Source organism: Diadema antillarum, unplaced genomic scaffold, assembly GCF_040938485.1.
Source record: "Diadema antillarum isolate AM-2024a unplaced genomic scaffold, OU_Dant_1.0 seq00001317_RagTag, whole genome shotgun sequence".
Lineage (NCBI taxonomy): Eukaryota > Metazoa > Echinodermata > Echinoidea > Diadematoida > Diadematidae > Diadema > Diadema antillarum.
The window spans coordinates 62,117-82,760 of NW_027272089.1; the positions used below are offsets into that span (position 1 = coordinate 62,117).

Here is a 20,644-nt window from a genome sequence, read left to right on the forward strand (position 1 = left end):
AGTTGTCGACTTATGCGATGTCGACTTAGGCGAGGTCTACTGTATTTTGAAAGACATAAGCCAAATACATTGTATCTTACGTTATGCTTGAAAAATGGAAATATCCTAAATTCCTTTATATTTGTTTTTTTCTGTATCGCCCTACAATGACATCACAAATTTTTATAGTTTTCTTATCCAGCAATGGCAATACAGCTGCCATTTGATATATCATGAAACATGCTCCAACATTCTACCTGTTTAAATGTTTGCTACCAAAATAATCTGTTTGGATGATCCCCTGCTGCCACAAATTGTTTTTTGTGGGCACCAAATTTGCAGTTACAGTATACCAATCATTCTCAGTATATTGAGTGTATACCTGTCAGCAAGATGTGTGATTAATGTGCCAGGAAGAAGAGAAATCTCCTCTATTATGTGAAATACTTGATGGGCTTTGATAAATGTACATCTATGAAAGAAAAAAAAGTACTTCAGTGACCAGGAGACAGGTTTGCAAAATAAAGTACAATTGTAATTGAATGGTTTTGTGTGTATTTGTGCTTCTTAAAGAAGTGTAGAAAGACACTCTTGTTAATGACAAAATCTTGTGTTTTAAAGGGCAAAGGCTTCACTGTAATTGTAATCACATGTTCTATATTTTATCTTTTGTCTGTTATGCAGTTGTAAGGATGCATCAAATCACAGAGACTTTGTGAGAGCCACAGGTGCCCTTCTTGTCACATATAGTGAAGAAAAGAATGCATTGATAGTATTTGTGAGTATACCATCAAATGGTCACATTGACTGTCTTGCCTCTTTGACTCGGTGGTGATGGACTAGATGGTTATGCATTGCTCATTCATTTTCTAAATTGAGATATTTACCTTTTGCCCTGAAAGCCTGTCCTGAGGAATCACAATAAAAACTGGTTTATCTGACATAACTATGACCAGATTAGTTAACTCTGGTCACCACATAAAGGGTTAAGGTCAGGGGCCAAAACTCATTTGCTTTATCCATACAATAAGTTATCAAAGTGTACCTAATCAGAGAGAAAAGCCACAAAGAGTTATATTATCAATGTAAATGGAGAATAGATTTGTAGAAATTTGTATAGACTTTATTTGTTGGAGTGCCATTGTATGTATGAATTAATCAATATTACAGTGCAACCAAGGAGGTTCGAGAGATGGAGTTACAACGGACTATAATTATTCAATCAGCTGTCAGTTTTCTATGGATGGACAAAAGAATTCCACAGGTGCATTTGTGCCTTTGATGTTCGATGCTTGAAGCCGCCATCTTTCTGAGCAATCTGAATATTCATTTTTAACGTTAACATGATATCGGGTATATGCTGCTCGTTTATATATCAAATGCAATGAAATTTCTCCTAATGATAAAGCATATAAAACAAAAGTGAATTCCATTCGAAAATATGTGCAAAAGTGTAAATCTGAGCTGTGAAAGTGTTTGAAATTTTACCCTCATGGAAAGCCGGTTTTATCACTTTTCTCCTTATTTCCGCCAAATGAAACTAATATGGTATCATCTTCAAGTATAGTTCTTTATGAATTAATATGTCAGATTAGTGTACAGTCGAGTAATTTTGATATCTATTTCAGCAATATTTGAGCAATTTCTATTCGTGCACCCCCGTGCCTTTACCATTGTCTACCACCCATCGTTTGTAAGTAGGGATAGCGAAAAGTAATTACCATCACAAAGACATATCTTCCTTGGACAGTGGCTGGTGATTATGCAATAAGACACAAGTCAATTGTCTTCGCATCTGAGTGGCAGATCCATTTTGACACATACTTCAAATATTTTTGAGTGGCGGCTTCGAGCATGGGATCAAAGCGAATAAGACTGTTGTGACTCCATTTCTCGAACCTCCTTGGTGCAACTGACTATGCATGTTTGACACAGTTATTTTGATGAGGTGAGATGGAGAGTATTGTGTGATTGCATAGAACTAGCAATGAAGACAGGGATGTCAGGTGGTATGTTTGCTCTCTATGAAGCTTACATGTTGAGATTGTGAACCTACATATTTTATTACTATCATATATCTGAAGTGTTTGATATGAGTATGATCCTCGTGAAAAATTATATTAATGAATATTGTAGCAATATTTAGACTCTTCTTATATCTCCTACACCACTGGCACCCATGGTGCAGGCATTAATAAAGTAAAATTTAATTGACTTCCTTTTGACCGAGATGTCCATATTTGGATGTTCTGGAAGACAAATTCTTGCCTACTTTCACACTCCAGGCTTCTCAGTATTATCATAGGTCAAAAAGTTATAGGGCTGCTTGTCCTTGCCCATATCACTGTATGGATTCTAAGTCTAGTAGTAGGTCAGAGTAAAGGGATTATACAGTGCTTGTCTTACTTTGTAAACTTTTTCTTCCATTGTTATGACACATTGTCTATCTTTGTCCTACACTTGCAAAAAATTATAACGATCCCGTTTCTTGTATTTCAAGGTTAGACCAGGAGGTCATTCCTAAAATTAATATTATTAAAATATGGTATATTGAATGTTTTATCCCCACTGACAGTAGTTTCATCAGAGTACACTTGTATGGAGTATCAATGACAATTGAAACCAGTTAACAAGTTTGGAATACGAACGTAATGGATATTTCAATATTTTCACTAAGTGTAACGTGATAAATATGGTGTTTTTCTTCCACTTTAATTATTCGTAGAATGACTCCACTAGATGTGAAATTTTCTTGCACTGTGAAGTGCATGGGGAAACGTCCTTTCCTACTATGTATTTTTATTCTGCTATTGGTTGTTTTGTCTAGTCAACATCATCTGATGGGCTGAAGAAAGCTCAGATGTTAAGTGACATGCACATACGGAATCTGAGGGAGAAAATTCTTATGTTGTCAAGAGCTGAAGAAGCGGCGCAGCAACTGGAGGTGAGGTGATGGATTTGAGTGTTAATCTTGCATCACAAAGCTCCCTTCACTTCAGCAGTTCTTAAAAATGTCACTTTGTACTTAGAATACACCACTTAACTCTTTTCTTTTGACTACAGACTGTATGCTCTTTGTTTTAGGTGACATTGAATACATTTACTTCATAAAACATAATGATCTATTGGTATGACAGGACTTACAGTGTAAATGTACATAACCAGTGACTTTGTAGTTAACATTGAAGTGATTATGCCACAATGCTCATAACATATTTTTCCAGGAGGAAGCTACAGAAAGTCTATACAGTTTGTTACATTGAAAATATCTGTTTGACTAGTGACATTTGGTGAACTTGGTGTCTCCTCTTCAGCAACTTTCCTTTCTTTCCAGACACATTATACAGATATTGACTGGTACGGGGTGGAATATAACATTCTTTGGATCGCCAGGGAGTTATATTTTCCCAAGGGAAAATATGATCACGAGGGAAGATATAACTCCCTGGCGTTCCAAAGATTGTTACATTCCACCCACTACCAGTCAATATCTGTTATATTAGATGGCCTTGCCCTTGATTGTGCTGTACAGAAGAGCCTACAGCGACGCATAGCCTAACCATTTATACGCTCATGTTAGCCCGACCAGACGCGATTTGGTACAGTCTAGCGGCGACTGGACTGTGTAGTTGCTAGTAGTAGTACTGTGTAGGCTCATGTCCTCTAACGACAGTAGGCCCAACTAGGCTCAAGTCAAGTAACGACGCTTTAGGGCCCTATAGTTAAATTAGGCTCAGGTCCAAAAGATCAACATATGTTCTAGGGTCTACTCACAAAACAAATCTAACGTTAACTTTAACTTTAGGCCTAACGTTATGGCCTACTGGGCAATTTTTATCATTTGACATTTGTTTCTACAGGTAGGCCCTAAACTAGAACCTATGTCTAGATTCTAATGTTTGTTAGATGTTATAGGGCCTAATAGACAGACTCTATTCTAACGTTACTTGTGGTTAGGGAGTTCTAACTGTAAGAATCTACACGGTCTAACGTTACGTAAGTCTAACAAACTCTAAGTCTAAACGTTAGAGTTAGTGTCTAGAAGGGCACTAACGTAGGCCTAACTGTTACATCACATGCGTCCAAATTGGCTCCCCAGTCCAGTGCATCATCTTTTTCTAGACCTAGGCCCTACCCTGTGATTTTTAGTCAATTTGTCTTGTTCCAGGACCGGTATGTTAGACGTACCTAACGTTAGGCCTACCTTCTGTCATCAGGAATCTGCAACAATTTCAAAATCAGTCCTCTTTTTTTATACCCCCGCCAAACGAAGTTTGAAGGGTGTATATAGGAATCAGCGGACGGTCGGGCGGTCGGGCGGTCGGTCCGTTGCAAATCTTGCGTCGCAAATTACTTCCTCAGTTTTCAACCGATTCCCATAAAACTTGGCACAGATCTGTGCCTTGGGTTGTAGATGTGCAAGACGTATTTTTTGACAGTACCCAAAAGTATGTTGCCATGGTAACGGCATATTATGGGCAAAAATGGGTACAAATCTTGCGTCGCGAACTCCTCCCACAGTTTTTGATCAATTTTTGTGAAATTAGGTACAGATGTTCATCTGAATATGTTAATGTGCAAGACATATTTCCGCAGTGGCAAAAAGTGCGTTGCCATGGTAACGGCATGTTATTGGTAAACTATAGGGCAAAATGCTTCATGGCAAAACTGCTTCATCAGTGTTCTTCAAATTCTCATGGAATTCATATTGAATGTTTGTCTTAGGATATAGGTCAGCATGACACATTTCTTGACAGTGACAAAAAGTATGTTGCCATGGTAACAGCTCACATATTATGAGCCAAAATGATGGAAAATTTTGTGTTGCAAACTACTTCCTCAGTTTTTGCCCAATTTCCATCAAACTTGGTACAGATGTGTGCCTTTGGTTGTAGATGTGCAAGACGCATTTTTTGACAGTACCCGAAAGTACGTTGCCATGGTAACGGCATATTAATGGCAGAAGATCAAGGAAAGATCTTGCGGATTTAACTACTTCCTCAGTTTTTTGACCAAAGCTTATGAAATGTGGCACACACCTTGATCTTGGTGGGAAGATGTGGAAGACATATTTTTCGGATGTGTCGGAAGCTGCGTTGCCATGGTAACGGCATATAAATGGCAGAAGATCAAGGAAAGATCTTGCGGATTGAACTACTTCCTCTGTATTCGACTGAAGCTCATGAAATGTGGCACACACATTGGTCTTGGTGGGAAGATGTGCAAGACATATTTTATGGACGTGTCAGAAGCTGCGTTGCCATGGTAACGGCATATTAATGGCGGAAGATCAAGGAAAGATCTTGTGGATTGAACTACTTCCTCAGTTTTTGACAAAAGCTTATGAAATGTGGCACACACAATAGTCTTGGTGGCAAGATGTGCAAGACATATTTTTCGGACGTGTCGGAAGCTGCGTTGCCATGGTAACGGCATTTAAATGGCAGAAGATCAAGGAAAGATCATTCCTTGGGTAAGACTGTCGTCACGGGGCGGGGGTATTAATCACCTTCAGTGATATTTCTAGTTTCCTCTGTTGCAGAGATGAATATTGTAGAAACACAGTGATTTGCAAAGCAGTCTGCTCGGTGTCGTAGTCCTCCACTTGTGGTTTGTTCGATGTAACGTTTAGTAGGCCTGGATCTAAACGTTAGTCTAACTCTGTTAAGTTGCGTCAATACAAAGATGCATGAATTGCCCTCGTTCTGAACTGAACTGAACAAAATGTCTCTTACTTAGACTATTAACTCGCTTGTTTTAGGCAATGTTTAGTGGAGTTAGAATCCCTATCCTCCAAAATCTTATCGAGCTCGTCGTTTATTATAGACAAAATGAGGGTCCATTTTGAAGTGTGAATCCAAACTTTGGGGCTGAATGATACGTGCATACGTAAACGGTACATTGTGTAGGGCCTACAGTACCTACGTTATTACACTTTGCGTTACGTTTAGCTTCCCGAATTCCATCCAGGCAGGCCTAGCGCATAACGCTAATGTACTCCGCTCCGCGCTGTGCCGTCTACTCTCTCACGTATCGTGTGTGTGTGTCTGTGTCTGTGGTGGTGGGGGGGGGGGGTGAGTGGGAACAGATTATATCGATCCCGACTGCAGTTATCGATAGTAATCGTTTGCTCCTCCCAGTTACCGACATGGTCCCACACCATTATATTGGTGTAATTGTTTGTATTTCAACCGTAAGAGGGCGACACACATGGAAAAAAATATATTCATTTGACCAGTTGGTCAATATAACGAGCTGGGAAAATATAACATTTGCGATCCTCGCAAACAGCGTCACGTGATGAGCTCTCAACCAATCACATACCAGAAACTGTCTAAGCCATCTAATATATATAGTTATTACGTATTTGCTGTAAAATGCGATATATTCGCGGCATGAAAAATTCCCTAATTGGATCCGACGACCTTTCTCACTGCATGAAATTTTCGCGAATTGCCACTCACATCCAGTGTATATTGTGTAGGCAAGACCTTCACATGCATTTTAATTTTACTAATGTTGGTGCTCGCGAAATTTGCGAAATTAAAATGCATGCAGACATTCCTCGTTGTACATGTACAGTATCTGGGACATGAATATGGGGCTGTAACTTGGACATTTGTTTGCTAATATTTAGGTGTGACCAACACTTACAAATTGCATTGTCGGTTATGTTTGCAGGTTACAAAACAACAGTCAGAAAGTTTTATGGAAGAATTCAGCGTGCGAGAAGAACTGATGGGCTTGGCAATTGGTAGCCACGGTGTCAACATTCAGAATGCACGGAAAGTGGATGGTATCAAGAGGATTGACCTTGACGAGTCAACGTGTACTTTCAGAGTCTATGGAGACGTAAGTGGGTTTGAGTGTCGTAGTGTTTGAGGAAAGTCACACAAATGTGCTGGTTTCATGTGATCAGTTAGGTTTAAGAGGGTGATTAGAGTAACTACTGTGTGAGTCATCATGCTTTTATTCTTGTGGAACTACTTGTGGACCTGTGATGTTCAGTGTGCTATGTTCCCTGTGTGGAGATGTGTATGATATTCGTGTATAGATTGTGTTTGCCTGAAGTCACATTCAAGAAAGGTTTAGAATATTACAAGTAAATCACACTGTGTTAATCAGTCTTTTCCCCCTGCCATGGTAACTGCATATTTTCTTGAAAATGTGGGGAGTGAACTACTTCCACATTCCACAATTGTGAAGCAATTGATATCAAATTTGGTGGACATTATGGCATTGAGGTGTAGACATGGATACATGATTTTTGTGTGTGCTAGACAAAGCGTCTCCATGGTAATGACAATTTTATCAAAACCCTGTGAATCGTATTACTTCCACAGCATTAAAGCAATTAAGGTCATATTTGGTATGTAGGATGTATAGGTGTAGATATGCAAGACACCATTATAGCAGAAAAAAGTGTTGCCATAGTAACCATATTTTTGTATCAAACTGAAGCATTTAACCCTAACTTACCTGGGGGGCCATAATGCCCCCCCCCCCCCCCAACACTGCGCGCGACATCTCCGCAACGCGAAAAACGCATCCACATGGTGATTCATGACAATTTACCTTGAAGCCTTGCACAACTTTTAAGACCAAATTTGCGATGTCCGTTTATACGGTTTCGAAGTTAAGCAACATTATGTAAGTGCATGTCAGACTGAAAATTGCTCAAAAACATGATTTTGTGTACAAAACCAATGCAAATCAGGTTTCCATCTGAAATTCGTAATTGTATCATTATTTTTACTTTTAGAGATTAAAAACAATTAATTTTATGTTTCTTATGATTGAAATAGTGTTGCCAATGATTCCCATTGAAAAAACAATAAAAAACAAAAAGTAAAAAGCAAGGAAATACATAAGAAATAATAAAAACAATAAAAGACATAAGAAATTAAATTGATACCAATTTTTTTTTTACCTAAATTAAATCAGAATTCACCAAAGAGTCCTCAAGCAAAAAAATTTGAAGTTTGGGGGCTTTATTTAATGATTTCCAGCCAAATTCTAATTTTATGCATAAATTAACATAATTAATTCATATAGAATAAAATAAAGCGATTTATTGAAATTTAACAAAACAGCCCTTTAGATTGCATCATGAGTGATGTGTGTGCCAATTTTTGTAACGAACGCACGAATCGCGGCTGAGATCATAAGGGGGGGGGGGGCATTCATACCCCCCCGGACTATAAGCTCACAAAATAGCCCAGGGGAGTGTTTCATAAAGCTGTTCGTAAAGTTACGAACAACTTACGAGCGACTGGTGATCAGTTCTTGTGCTGAATTATGGACATTCTGATAAGTATAGCACATCAGAACTGATCACCAGTCGCTCGTAAGTTGTTCGTAACTTTACGAACAGCTTTATGAAACAGGGCCCAGGTAAGTTAGGGTTAAGCTATTGAGGTCAAATTTGGTGTGTATGAAGATCTATAGGTGTATTTGTGCAAAGTGGCCTTTGTGTTTCTACTGGACAAGCCCTGGTTCAGTACGTCTTCATAGGAGTCTGAGCTGCTGGAGCAGGGGTATTAATCATCTTCAGTGATAGTTCTAGTTACAAATGAAACAACAGAAATGTTTCAAGACAATTTTTAGACATTTCAGTAGTACAAGAGTCACAAGCAAAGATTGGAAGGTTTGCTCCACCAGTTAGAGGCACAAAGAGAGGGAATTAATGCTGTACTTGATATGAGTATGAGCATCAGGGCCCTATTTCATAAAAGATGTTAGGATACCAAGTGACTCTGGCTGGAATGGCAACTTCCCATAGCAACAGCCAATCAGGAAACTGAGTTCTTGTCATTACCATGACAATTGCCATTCTGTTTAATGCACTTAAACAAAATATACATATATCCATGCATTACTGCACAATGTAATGTGAGAATTTGCCATGGGGTCAAAGGTTCTTGGAAATGTTAAAATGCCAGTTTTTCTCCATAATTTGTAAATAGCTCAAAGTGTTGTCATAAAGATGGATGTTACCCATTTGTGATTATTTGAAGAATTGTGAGCAGTGGGGTCAAAGGGCAAGGGTCAAAGATCAAGTGAAAATGCACAAATATGCAAATAATTGCTCTCTTGAATTTAGCTTTATTCAGCCATTTATCCAAATGAAACCTAGTTCAAGGAACACTCAACACATTTGTGACAAACATGACATTTTAATTTTTTGCCAATCATGCGAACTATCGTGTCACACTGTCAAAACGTAGTCTAGACCTATTGGCAGAACTATGTCATGTGGTGGAGGCATTTGCAATATTTTGCACTGTTTCATGCCAAATTACTGCAAGATTCTTGGAAAATGTTTTTATTCCAACTGAAATGTGCCTTTTCAGCCATCAGAATAAGTCAGTTCAGAGTTAGCTCATGTGCACATTTGTACAAGTGGCCTTTTTCTCAATTGGTTTTCTTAGTTGACATGAAGAAGTTGCTTCATGTGTTGTTGTTTTTTTGGTTCTATTTTCCAGTCACAAGAAGCAGTATCCAAAGCCAGAAGTATACTGGAATTCACAGAAGACTACTTCTCAGTACCAAGACAGTTGATAGGTAAGAGTGTGTTTGTAATCTTGAAGAAAGAGCAAGGGGATATATTTTCATAAATATATAGCAACTTTTTTGAAAATTTGTATTTACTAATTCTCTTGTGGATGGTGAAACTTTACACTGAAGGGGGGAATTCCCTTTGAAAGATATTTTGATGTTTTGATGTACAACATACACTGCAGCAATTAGCAAGGCAGATGGAGACACTTTGTAGGTAGATTTTATTTTAGAGTAATATTCCTGTCTCATCCTCATTAAGAGCAGCAATTCATACCTGAAATATATGGACAAGAAATCAAGCAAGAGCTTTCTACTTGGAATGCACAGACCTTTTTGAGGCTCATAGTTGAGGCAGATGGAGACAAATTGGGGGAAAAAATTGTCACAGTACCATGCTTCATAAAATCTAAAAAAAACTGATTTCTAAGACCCCGTTTACAGTGAGTGAAAGGGCACTGTAAACATGCAAAAGGCCAAATGCGGTACCAAAATCGGCCGTGCATTTGGCCACGTTCTGGAGGTAGTCTCGGCCTTTTTTCACTGTAAACGCAAACTGGGCCAAATGCAGTGACTTTACCAAATTTAGTCTGGCTTCCAGACCCACTGCCCGTACTATTTCGCTATTCAGGATATTAACCCCTTCATCGTCGGAAACATGTGTAGTTTAAGGTGGTTTTGTCCTGCAAAGGCCTTTGCCTTCGGCAAAGGCAGCGACTTCGTCGCAGGGCGGCGACTTCGTTGCCGCGGAGTCCAGTTGGCAAAAGGTCTGGAAACCAGACTATACCATATTGCGACCGGCACCCTTCCAATAATAGTGTAAACGGACAAAATTGCGGGGCCAAGTACCGCTCGGCCCGGCCCTGCACTGTAAACGGGGTCTAAGTAGTGTAGGCTTTCAAATGCAGACATGATATAGTAAAGACTTCAAATTCACACTTTGTGGTTTCATGTTTTGCAGCAAAATCACTGTTTATGACAGTTTTCTTGGCTTTTTTGACAGGGTTAAATGGTGATGCTAAATTTATTGTTGTGGACACATCCAGATAAGTTAATATATCTCTGAGAAATTGTAAAAGTTTCACATGGTCTACCAATGAGATTGTCACAAAAACCCAAAAACATTGCTTATGATAATCTTGGTCCCATAATAGCTGCATTCACACATACAAAATAGTGGAATAATGATCGCGATCCAAATCTCAAAGATTTTTTGCAAGCATCCACATGGACAGAAATATCCTGCATATTGCCAATCGTGATAATTTGCCAACGTATCTGCCCACGCATGAAATCTGCCAAACTGGCGCACACAGTGTGCTTCTCTTTTTTGCCCTTTTGTTCTTGGGCGTCACTGTGGTGTGGTGCGCGTGCTGTTGTGATGTGCTCTTTGAGTGTTGGGATATAAAGTCTCAAGATTATCTGCTCCTGCATTCATACGGTCACTGCATGGCAAATTATCGCGATTATTCAGAAATAAGCACAAGATTCCTGGGATTTGCATTGCGTTGCTGATGGCAATAATGATCAGGATTTTTTTGTCCGCATGGGCAAATATGTTGAGATTTCAGTTGCGATGCAAAATCTCAAGATTTTGTATCCCTCTAGTTCGCCTATGTGTGAATCCCACTTTTGATATGAACATGACTTGTGTTTCTAGCTCACTTGAGCCATATGGCTGAAGTAAGCTATTGCGATTGTTCACTGTTTGGCATCTGTTATGCATAAACATTTTATTTTTTTTTTTATAATTAATTTTTATCGGTGCTTCAATTTATCTTTCCATCGATGTTCTCGTCCAGAGGGGCCCACATTCTACAAGCTCTGTCTTTTTAGTGGGTCCCTCCATTTTTCGCACTTCACGCAAGGTTATACATGTACTTTGTTTAGACCACTTCTGTTTCTTTTTTTACTACAATGTATAGTAACTATAAGGCTCCGCAATTATTGTATAGTCTTTTCATTCTACAATGTTCTTTTTACCTTATTCTCTGCTATCAAAGGAAGTTAAATATATATGTTTTGTCGAAAAATGAAATGAACTTTGACATTGAATTAGAAAGAAAGAAAAAGAAACAGAACAATGTATGCAGTATGTCATGGCACTTTAAAAACAAATGAAAAGATAAAAATATATACATGATCCAACATGATAACAGGGAAGAAAATAGGAAATCACAAGCAAACACATACCAGATAAAAAACACAATTTTTGTGAACGTTATGGATTGCAGTGTGTGGTCCTTGGTTGCCACTTGGAAGACTTCTATTTTGATCATGAATACCTGTTATTTGAAGTCAGTTAGACAGGTGGGTAAAAGTTTTGTGTGGAAACACAAGAAACTCCTGAATCCATTAAGTTCTTGTTTTTATTGTAATCATATTATGTTCTGCACAGAGAGTTTATTGTATGTGTCTCTACAGGTAAGGTGATAGGTAAGAATGGACGTGTCATCCAGGAGATAGTAGACAAGTCAGGAGTGGTGCGAGTCAAAATCAAAGGTGACAATGAAAGGGGTCAGATGGAGGATGATGAGGTGGTGCCCTTCCTCTTTGTGGGCACTAAAGACAGCATTGGAAATGCCAAGGTCCTCCTCAAATACCATTTAGCACATCTCAAGGTCAGTTGCTTTGTTTCTCTTTCAGTATTTGCAAGATAAGAGACTATAAGCACAACACCAAAAACTTACCTTGTACACTCTTTGGAAGGATGTGCAAGTATATGGAAGTATTGTCTTTAGCGTGGATGTACAAGATGAAGAAGTGTTGTTTTGATATGAAAAATAGGAATGAGCCAGATTTCTTTCTAATGTACTCTTCAGTTTGGAGAGTAGAAAGAGAAACACAAAGATGAATGTTCAAAAAAATAAAAGCTGTGACAAAAAGGACAGTAAATGGAATGGTGATAGGGATGGGTACTTAGGTATATCCACACTAGGCCTGTTGTCAACACTTCTTTATGCCTCTCAGGAACAGCTGAACTGATGCAAAAGTCAATAAATGCTTTTCAGAGTCAAACAGGTGCAGTATACATAAATTCAAACATGCATACAGCTCTCTTTATAAATCACAAGTACCTTGACAGCACTTATCTTATGGTGCAGATTTATTGTGTATCGCTGTGTATTGCTATTACGTCATCAAGGGTTTCATACATCTAGATCTTTGTCAGTCTCCATATTTTCACATATCTTTTGCCAAATAATGGAATGCCTGGGGGAAAAAAAGAAAAGAAATATGAAAAGTTTGAAAATCATTTGTCAACTACAAATAAAACATCAGAGACATTTCTTCTTTAGTTGAGTTACATTCAAGCAACTGTCTTGATAATACGTGTGTCTCACATATCTTTACAGCTAAGCCAGATGTCAAATAGGGACAATGCAGATGCATTGCAGAAAGGGAAGTTGGTTTTTGAGAAAAGAAAGTCCATTAAAATAACATTTTGTCACTAGGGAGTTGCTGCTGGCAAGACAAATTCCTGTGGACTTTAGCTAGAGTACAGCATCCATTGCATTCTTCAAATTCCAAAAGTATGACAAGGCACAAGAAGTATACTCTGTTGTCTACCCTGTGTGCTGGTTGGCGTCATATGTCAGTGGAAAGCCCATTGAATTGCCAGATATTGTGCAAATACTTTTTACCTCCCTTTCTCATCCCATACCGAGCATCCTTCAAAGATGGTTGGGAGGTGTGAACAACTTTGTATTGAAAGAACTTTGTTGTAGTGGCCACAAAGCAATGTGAATTGATACATTCCCTTTGAATTTTGTTGTATAGGTGGATTCTTGGTGTTTTATTTTTGTTGTGTATCAACAGGGCAGTGTGTATTGATATGTTTTGTTTGAGTTTTGTTTTATAAACAAATTCATAATGTTCTATTTTGCTCTGTGTTTAAAGGACAAGTTCACCTTTATAAACATAAGGATTGAGAGAATGTAGCAATATTAGTAGAACACATCATTGAAAGTTTGAGGAAAATCAGACAATCCGTTCAAAAGTTATGAATTTTTAAAATTTTTGTGCAGCAACCGCTGGATGAGAAGACTACTGCAGTGTATGAATTACTTGCGTACAACAATATAAGGAAAATATAAAGAGAATTTCACAAAATTCCATCTTTTGAAAAAAGTACACATTCCCCTGACTCGTTACCGACAAATGTTATGGGCAATATTATTCCCCCTGCCTTTAGAAAGAGGTAAGTCAAGAGCTCTTTTATTATGCGAAAAAAGTGAAAATATGTTGAATTTTCTTTTACATTTTCTTTATACTGTTGTACGCATATGACTCACAAGCTGTAGTAGTCTCCTCATCCAGCGGTTCCAACACAAAAATGTTAAAAATTCATAACTTTTGCATCGATTGTCCAATTTTCCTAAAACTTTCACTGATGTGTTCTACTAATATTGTTGCATTCTCTCAATCCTTATGTTTATGAAGGTGAACTTGTCCTTTAAATGGAAATTGTAATGATTCTCGATTCTTCAACTTATTTCTATAATAAGGGATTGGAAAAGTACAAGTATCTGTGTTTTTATATCCTATATGCTTATGATGTTGTGTCTCATACTCAGTTAACATCGACATTGCACACACAAATCTGTGATATACACAATATACATGTGTACACCCACGATTCTAGATGTATGCACCCACAAAATGATAACATTTTGTGCATTGTAAGTGGCAATGTTGGATTAATTATCTATATTTTTGAATGATAGGACATGGAAGATCTCCGCATCCAGAGGTTACAAATAGATGAACAGCTGAGGTCCATGGGCCACCCCTCGGGGCCATACCCACCCCCTATGAGAGAAAGGAGGGGAGAGAGGGGCTATGGGTCAGACCAATCAGAGGAGTTTGGAGGCTTTCGAGGCCGGGGAAGGGGAATGCCTGGAAGGGGACGAGGTGGAAGGGGACGCTCATTTGCAGGTGGGTGTTGATGTCCATGTGACAATGTTTTGTGGACTGAATCAATTAGCTCTGTATTTTCTCTTGTTTCAATGTCCAGTTGCCTTTTATTTCATGTCATTTTTTTTTTCATGTTTACCTATTTGTGTGGAATAATTTTAGTGCTGTCAAAAGCAAGCTAATTATCATTGATTTTTCAGGTGTGTGCCGGACAAGCATTTTTTTCTCTTGATAATTATTTGTGTGGCTATTAGCCACTTCAGTATTCATGTTGTAGACATCCTTGAAGTTATAAATCTGTCATAGTGCGTGTCATTTCAAATGGGATAATCATGTAATATTGAATTACATGTAACCACCAAGAATATGTGTCAATATAAATATCTGATACTTAATTATGGCCAGTTAAGAATAATTTTGATTTTTGATGGGAAGGGCCAAGTGGCCATATATCATATATTCAAAGATAAATTCCTTGGAAAATTTATAACATTGTAGTTTCGACCACAGTGATATTTGTAACGACCGTCGATCACACCACACACACTTCCCCATACCTCACTAGTCAGAACATGCACAACACGCTGTCTACAATTTTTCATGGGACTGATACACAATGATTCTTCAATTCAGATCAAATTAACGTCACTATCTCAATTCTTTATTGATCACCAGTTATGCATGCCAAGTTACCAAATCATCACTTGTTATACAAAGTAGATTCGTGTAGATTTATGCTGATCAGTACTGCAGAATCTCTGTATCATTTGTGTGTCCGCGCCTGTCACCAAGCAGCCTCTGAGCATAGGAGGCAGCAAACCACCAACTAGTCTAGCGGGCGACGTATTTTTGGCCTAAGTCTGTGATTGGCAGTCAATAGAGGGCGCGACGATGTGGAAGTCAAGTTGACTAAAAATACGTCTAGTAAGAAACCTCCGAATAGAGGCGTGGAACCGGGTGTGGCAAGACAGTTGTCAGTCGTCAACTCTCGAAGTTTTATTGGCTGAGCATCGGATGTCAATCAAAACACGTCGCAGAGTCTGAAGAAATGCTAGTCTACTCTCCTATAATAGGTATAATAATCTTTCAATAAAAATACAGTTTGCCTGTCTCTTTCAGCTTACTACAGTATTTTTTCACTCTTCTCCATTCTTTTTGAGGTGTATTACGTCTTACCTTACTTCAAATAGAAAAGAATGATAGCAATCAGAGCAACTGACTTCAGTTGTAAATCTATGAGGGTTTTGCACGTGGAAACTACGCCCAAATTACTGCCGAATGCAAACCTTCAATTATTGGAGTAAAGTCTACTTGATATTTACTTTAATTGTACGTTTCGGAAATGTATTTGATATCATTACTCCCCTTTATTATTTTTAACCATGAGTTACTATATATTTTGTGTTAAACTTTGCATGATATTTGCTTAACATCAATAAAGCTGCCGTCAAGACATCAATCTCTATATCGGAGCACCGTATACTTTAAACAGGCATTTTCTGTCGTGTTCCGCGTGATCACACGGTCACGGAAGAACTCGTCCACAGTAACATGGGCGTCCAAGGGGAAAACAAAGAGGAGCTGCGACACAAAAAGATTCCTGCAAAGCCAAAGGCACCGGTGAAATATGGTGCATTCTTTGCCATCATGAAATTACGAGATGCCATCTATGTGATCCTGGCAACAAGTAATGAGAAACCGATTTAATCTGATTCACATTTCATTACAAATGCAAATGAGGACATCTTTCTGACCATTCCGAATGCATGCCAATGCAGAAAATTAAGCTACTAGTAACCAATGTGGCTTATGCATACACACACACGCAAAGGAAGAAAAAAAAAGCACGACCTACCTACGAAACTGAAGCATAACACGCACGATATGTGACCATGGCCAAAACGCCGGAAAAGACAAGTGATGGTCATTTTTTATCCAATTTCACGGTTGTCAAATCAAACATCCACGAATAATTTTTATACATGCTTATATAGTTGGTAGCTCATGGTAATTCCTATATCTTATTTTCCTGGTTTTCATATCTCAGAAAGTGCTTCGAGGGACGTTATACATTGGTTGAAAAGTTAAAGTTATATTTCCAGGTGTACAGCAGGTCAACGTGGCATCACAAAGTATAGACATTAGGTAAATGTTTGGAAATGCGCGAGCGCCAGCAGTATTTTTTTATATTTTTGTTGAAAGTGTGAAATATGACTAGGAAGTATAGGCGTAAATGGGTAAAACATACTCTTTAGATATGGATGCACCTCGAGTGAGCATGAGGATATCTGAATTGGAATTTTCAAAATTGTTGCTATGAATGCAGTGACGAACGATTTCAGATAGAAGCTTCGCTTGCTTGTGGAGATTCACCATTCTCACTCCATAGAAGATGTTAAACACGATACCGCTTTTACGCTTCGCGAAAGACCCTGTTCTCTTTTATCAGCACACTGTAATAGTTTTCTTATCAAGCTTTATCCATCATAATAGGATATGAAGTGAAACTCTATATGTGTGCAAGTAGGCAGACAACTTATTTCAACGACTACTAGTAGGCCCTACTGTAAAACATGCTGTCATCCATGGTTTACAACTGCACGTCTGATGCATTTGAGTTATGAGAGTTGGAAGGGGCTGATCTATGATTTGGGCCATATTTCAAAGGGGATTATCAGCACATACACGAATGCTTTATTTTTGACATTTTTAGTTTGTGTATGTTTGTCATTATATATACTTGTCCTTGTGTGTGTCAATGCGTGTGTGTGCACGTGTGTAGGCATGAATACGTGTGCGTGTTTTCATTCAATTTTTACTGCATAATATCTAACCTTTTTATTATTGCTGTCACATCAACGTATTTTGTAACTAAAAGAAGAATATTTCGTTTTCGGAATAACGAACCTGATTTTATTATCAGATTAACGATCCTTGGAATGATGAATCCCAGAAAGGACATGAAGGAACATATCAATCATTTCTGAAATCTTGTCAGAAAATACGAGTGTAATCATTTCTTCTGAAAGGTCGAATCAAGTGAATGTTATTTCAACAACCACGCCTAACCTCTAAACGAGATGTTCCAGGCGAAAATGGTGCAAGACTATTTAGCAGAGCCATGTACACGTGTCACTTCTAGCGATTTGGACATGGACACAACTCTTGCGTGTTGTGCCTCAGTTGCGTAATACGTCTTGTGTGTGTGTGTGTGTGTGTGTGTTGGTGTGTGTGTGTGTGCGTGCGTGTTTGTACGTGTATTTTACCACAGTTGTTCGCTTGTTGATGATACTCAATTTAGCCATATTAGTTCATGGGCCAAGACCCGAAAAATGGGTTATTGGTATCACCTGAGGTGGCAAGACCTTTTTGGTGTCATTTTGTTTGTCGGACATAAATATGGTTATCAAGCTATGATAGCATTTCCAAATGAGTAGCTTAGTCATAATAAATGAATTTTTAACCAATTTGGTTTCGTTTTTATATCCCTATACTTCTGAATCGAAACTAAACCGCTATACAAAGAAGAGCACTGCCTTCTGTATGTCCACAGGTGTTCTGTTGTAAACGCGGTGCGCTTAGTCTTTATTCAAGGCAGCGAAGGGAATATCCAAGGGTTGTGATGTCCACAGCTGTCACGCGGTGCGCTTAGTCTTTATCTAGACCAATGTAGCGTTATCATATCTAAACTTAATAATAAAAGGGATTATCTATATTGTTTTTATACAACCCTCTCAACAAATACATCAATTTTAAACAAAAATCACTCTGTTCATTTACAACATTATTTGAAGAGTTTGTTTGCAAAAACCGATAAGTCCATTTTTGAAGATTTTTAAGTACGGTTTCGGTCATAAAGTACAAAATAATACTTTTTAAACGATATATTGGTCACTACATGTAAAGGCACATTTTTGAAGTTATGGTCAAAAGAAGCAAAAATTTTCTAATTATTCTCTTTATTTTTCTTGACCTTTAATCGCAAATATCTCCATTTGGCAAATATGGACTTATCGGTTTTTGCAAACAAACTCTACAAATTTTATTATAATGTATCGTAGTGTACCGGTACATTGTTTTTGCATTATCTTTCATTGTTGGATGGAAATAAAGCGACATTGGCGTGGTATTAGCGTTTTCACTGTAGCGTTTTCACTGTAGCGTTTTCACCAGAAAATGATAAATGATTGGAAAATACGGTAAAATTCACGAGGAATTGCTCTGTTGTTGTTGTTTTTAGATAAAGGGATATACACTGTATTATAAGCTTTGGATATTCCCTTCGCCGTCTTGAATATTAGACTAAGCGCTGTGGACATCATAACCCTTGGATATTCCCTTCGCTGCCTTGAATAAAGACTAAGCGCGTCGCGTTTACAACAGAACACCTATGAACATACAGAAGACAGTGCTCTTCTTTGTATAGCGGTTGGTCTCGATTCAGAAGTATAGGTATATAATAACGAGACCAAATTGGTTTAAAATTCATTTATTATGACTAAGCTACTCATTTGGAAATGCTATCATAGCTTGATAAGCATATCTATGCCCGACAAACAAAATGACACCAAAAAGGTATTGCCACCTCAGGTGGTACCATTATCTGGCCTGGCCCATGGACTATATTGTACATGCAAACAGAATGGTCACAAAGATGTCCTCATTTATATGCATTTGTAATGAAATGTGAATCAGATTGAATCGGTTTATCATTACTTGTTGCCAGGACCACATAGATGGCATCTCGTAATTTCATGATTGCAAAGAATGCACCATATTTCCCCTGGGCTTTTGGCTTTGCAGGAATCTTTTCGTGTCACAGCTCCTCTTTGTTTTCCCCTTGGACGCCCATGTTACCGCGGACGAGTTCTTCCGTGACAGTGTGATCACGCGTGAACACCACAGAAAATGCCTGTTTAAAGTCTACGGTGCTCCGATATAGAGATTGATGTCTTGACGGCAGCTTTATTGATGCTAAGCACATATCATACAAAGTTTAATACAAAATATATGGTAACTCAAGGTTAAAAATAATAAAGGGGAGTGGTGATATCAAATAAATTTCCGAAACGTACAATTAAAGTAAATATCAAGTAGACTTTACTCCAATAATTGAAGGTTTGCATTCGGCAGTAATTTGGGCGTAGTTTCCACGTGCAAAACCCTCATAGATTTACAACTGAAGTCAGTTTCACTGATTGCCATCATTCTTTTCTATTTGAAGTAAGGTAAGATGTAATACACCTAAAAAAGAATGGAGAAGAGTGAAGAAATACTGTAGTAAGCTGAAAGAGACAGGCAAGCTGTATTTTTATTGAAAGATTATCTGTAGTATACCTAGGAGAGTAGACTAGCATTTCTTCGGGCTCTGCGACATGTTTTGATTGACATCCGATGCTCAGCCAATAAAACTTCGAGAGTTGACGACCGACAACTGTCTTGCCACACCCGGTTCCACGCCTCTATTCGGAGGTTTCTTACTAGACGTATTTTTAGTCAACTTGACTTCCACATCGTCGCGCCCTCTATTGACTGCCAATCACTGATTTAGGTTAAAAATACGTCGCTCGCTAGACTAACCACCAACCTGTTACATTATCAGTGTTTTCTTAAGAGTAACTTATGAGTATGCAGTTTTGTCATGAATGAATGAATGGGTATCATGCTGTGTAATTCAATCTGCACCTGAATAGTCAAACACCCCAAATTTTTTGATTGAATACATTTATTTCTCTCATGTTGTGTTAAGTGTACAGTGTACATGCCATTCCTACATAATGAGCCAGTTCGGGGTTAGCTCATGTACAGATGGGTACAAATGACCTTTCTTCTTTCTCAGTTGATTATTCACTCCACTAGTCTTCAAGCAACAGAATGCATTATCTTGCCCAATGTTGCAATTTATGGAATTCATCAGTCATGTTCAAACAAAGGATAGACCAGGTGACCAGAATGATCCATCAATTTGCACTTTGGAAAGCATCCATTTCACTATTTTGCATTGAATGTAATGACAATCATAATCTACATTCAATACAACTGGCCGCCTGTCTCTCAAAAGTATGCTATTCTTCCGGCTAAGCCGAGAAACCCGAGAGCATATAAGCACAGACAAACCAAAACAAAAACAGTCACTTACTGCGCGCACCCACCGTGCGTACGCAGGCAGCGTGCGGGAGACCGCCATTGA

The 20,644-nt window shown here is 38.3% G+C and overlaps 1 protein-coding gene across 1 annotated transcript in view; it reads left to right on the plus strand.

Annotated features, from left to right (window-relative positions):
- Window positions 1-20,644, plus strand: part of LOC139708184 (RNA-binding protein FXR1-like) — an 80,073-nt gene that overhangs the window by 45,516 nt on the left and 13,913 nt on the right. The window contains 6 exon segments of the mRNA XM_071620159.1: window positions 664-757; window positions 2,807-2,923; window positions 6,661-6,831; window positions 9,465-9,543; window positions 11,962-12,158; window positions 14,265-14,475. Coding sequence (XP_071476260.1) covers window positions 664-757; window positions 2,807-2,923; window positions 6,661-6,831; window positions 9,465-9,543; window positions 11,962-12,158; window positions 14,265-14,475 — 869 coding nt within the window.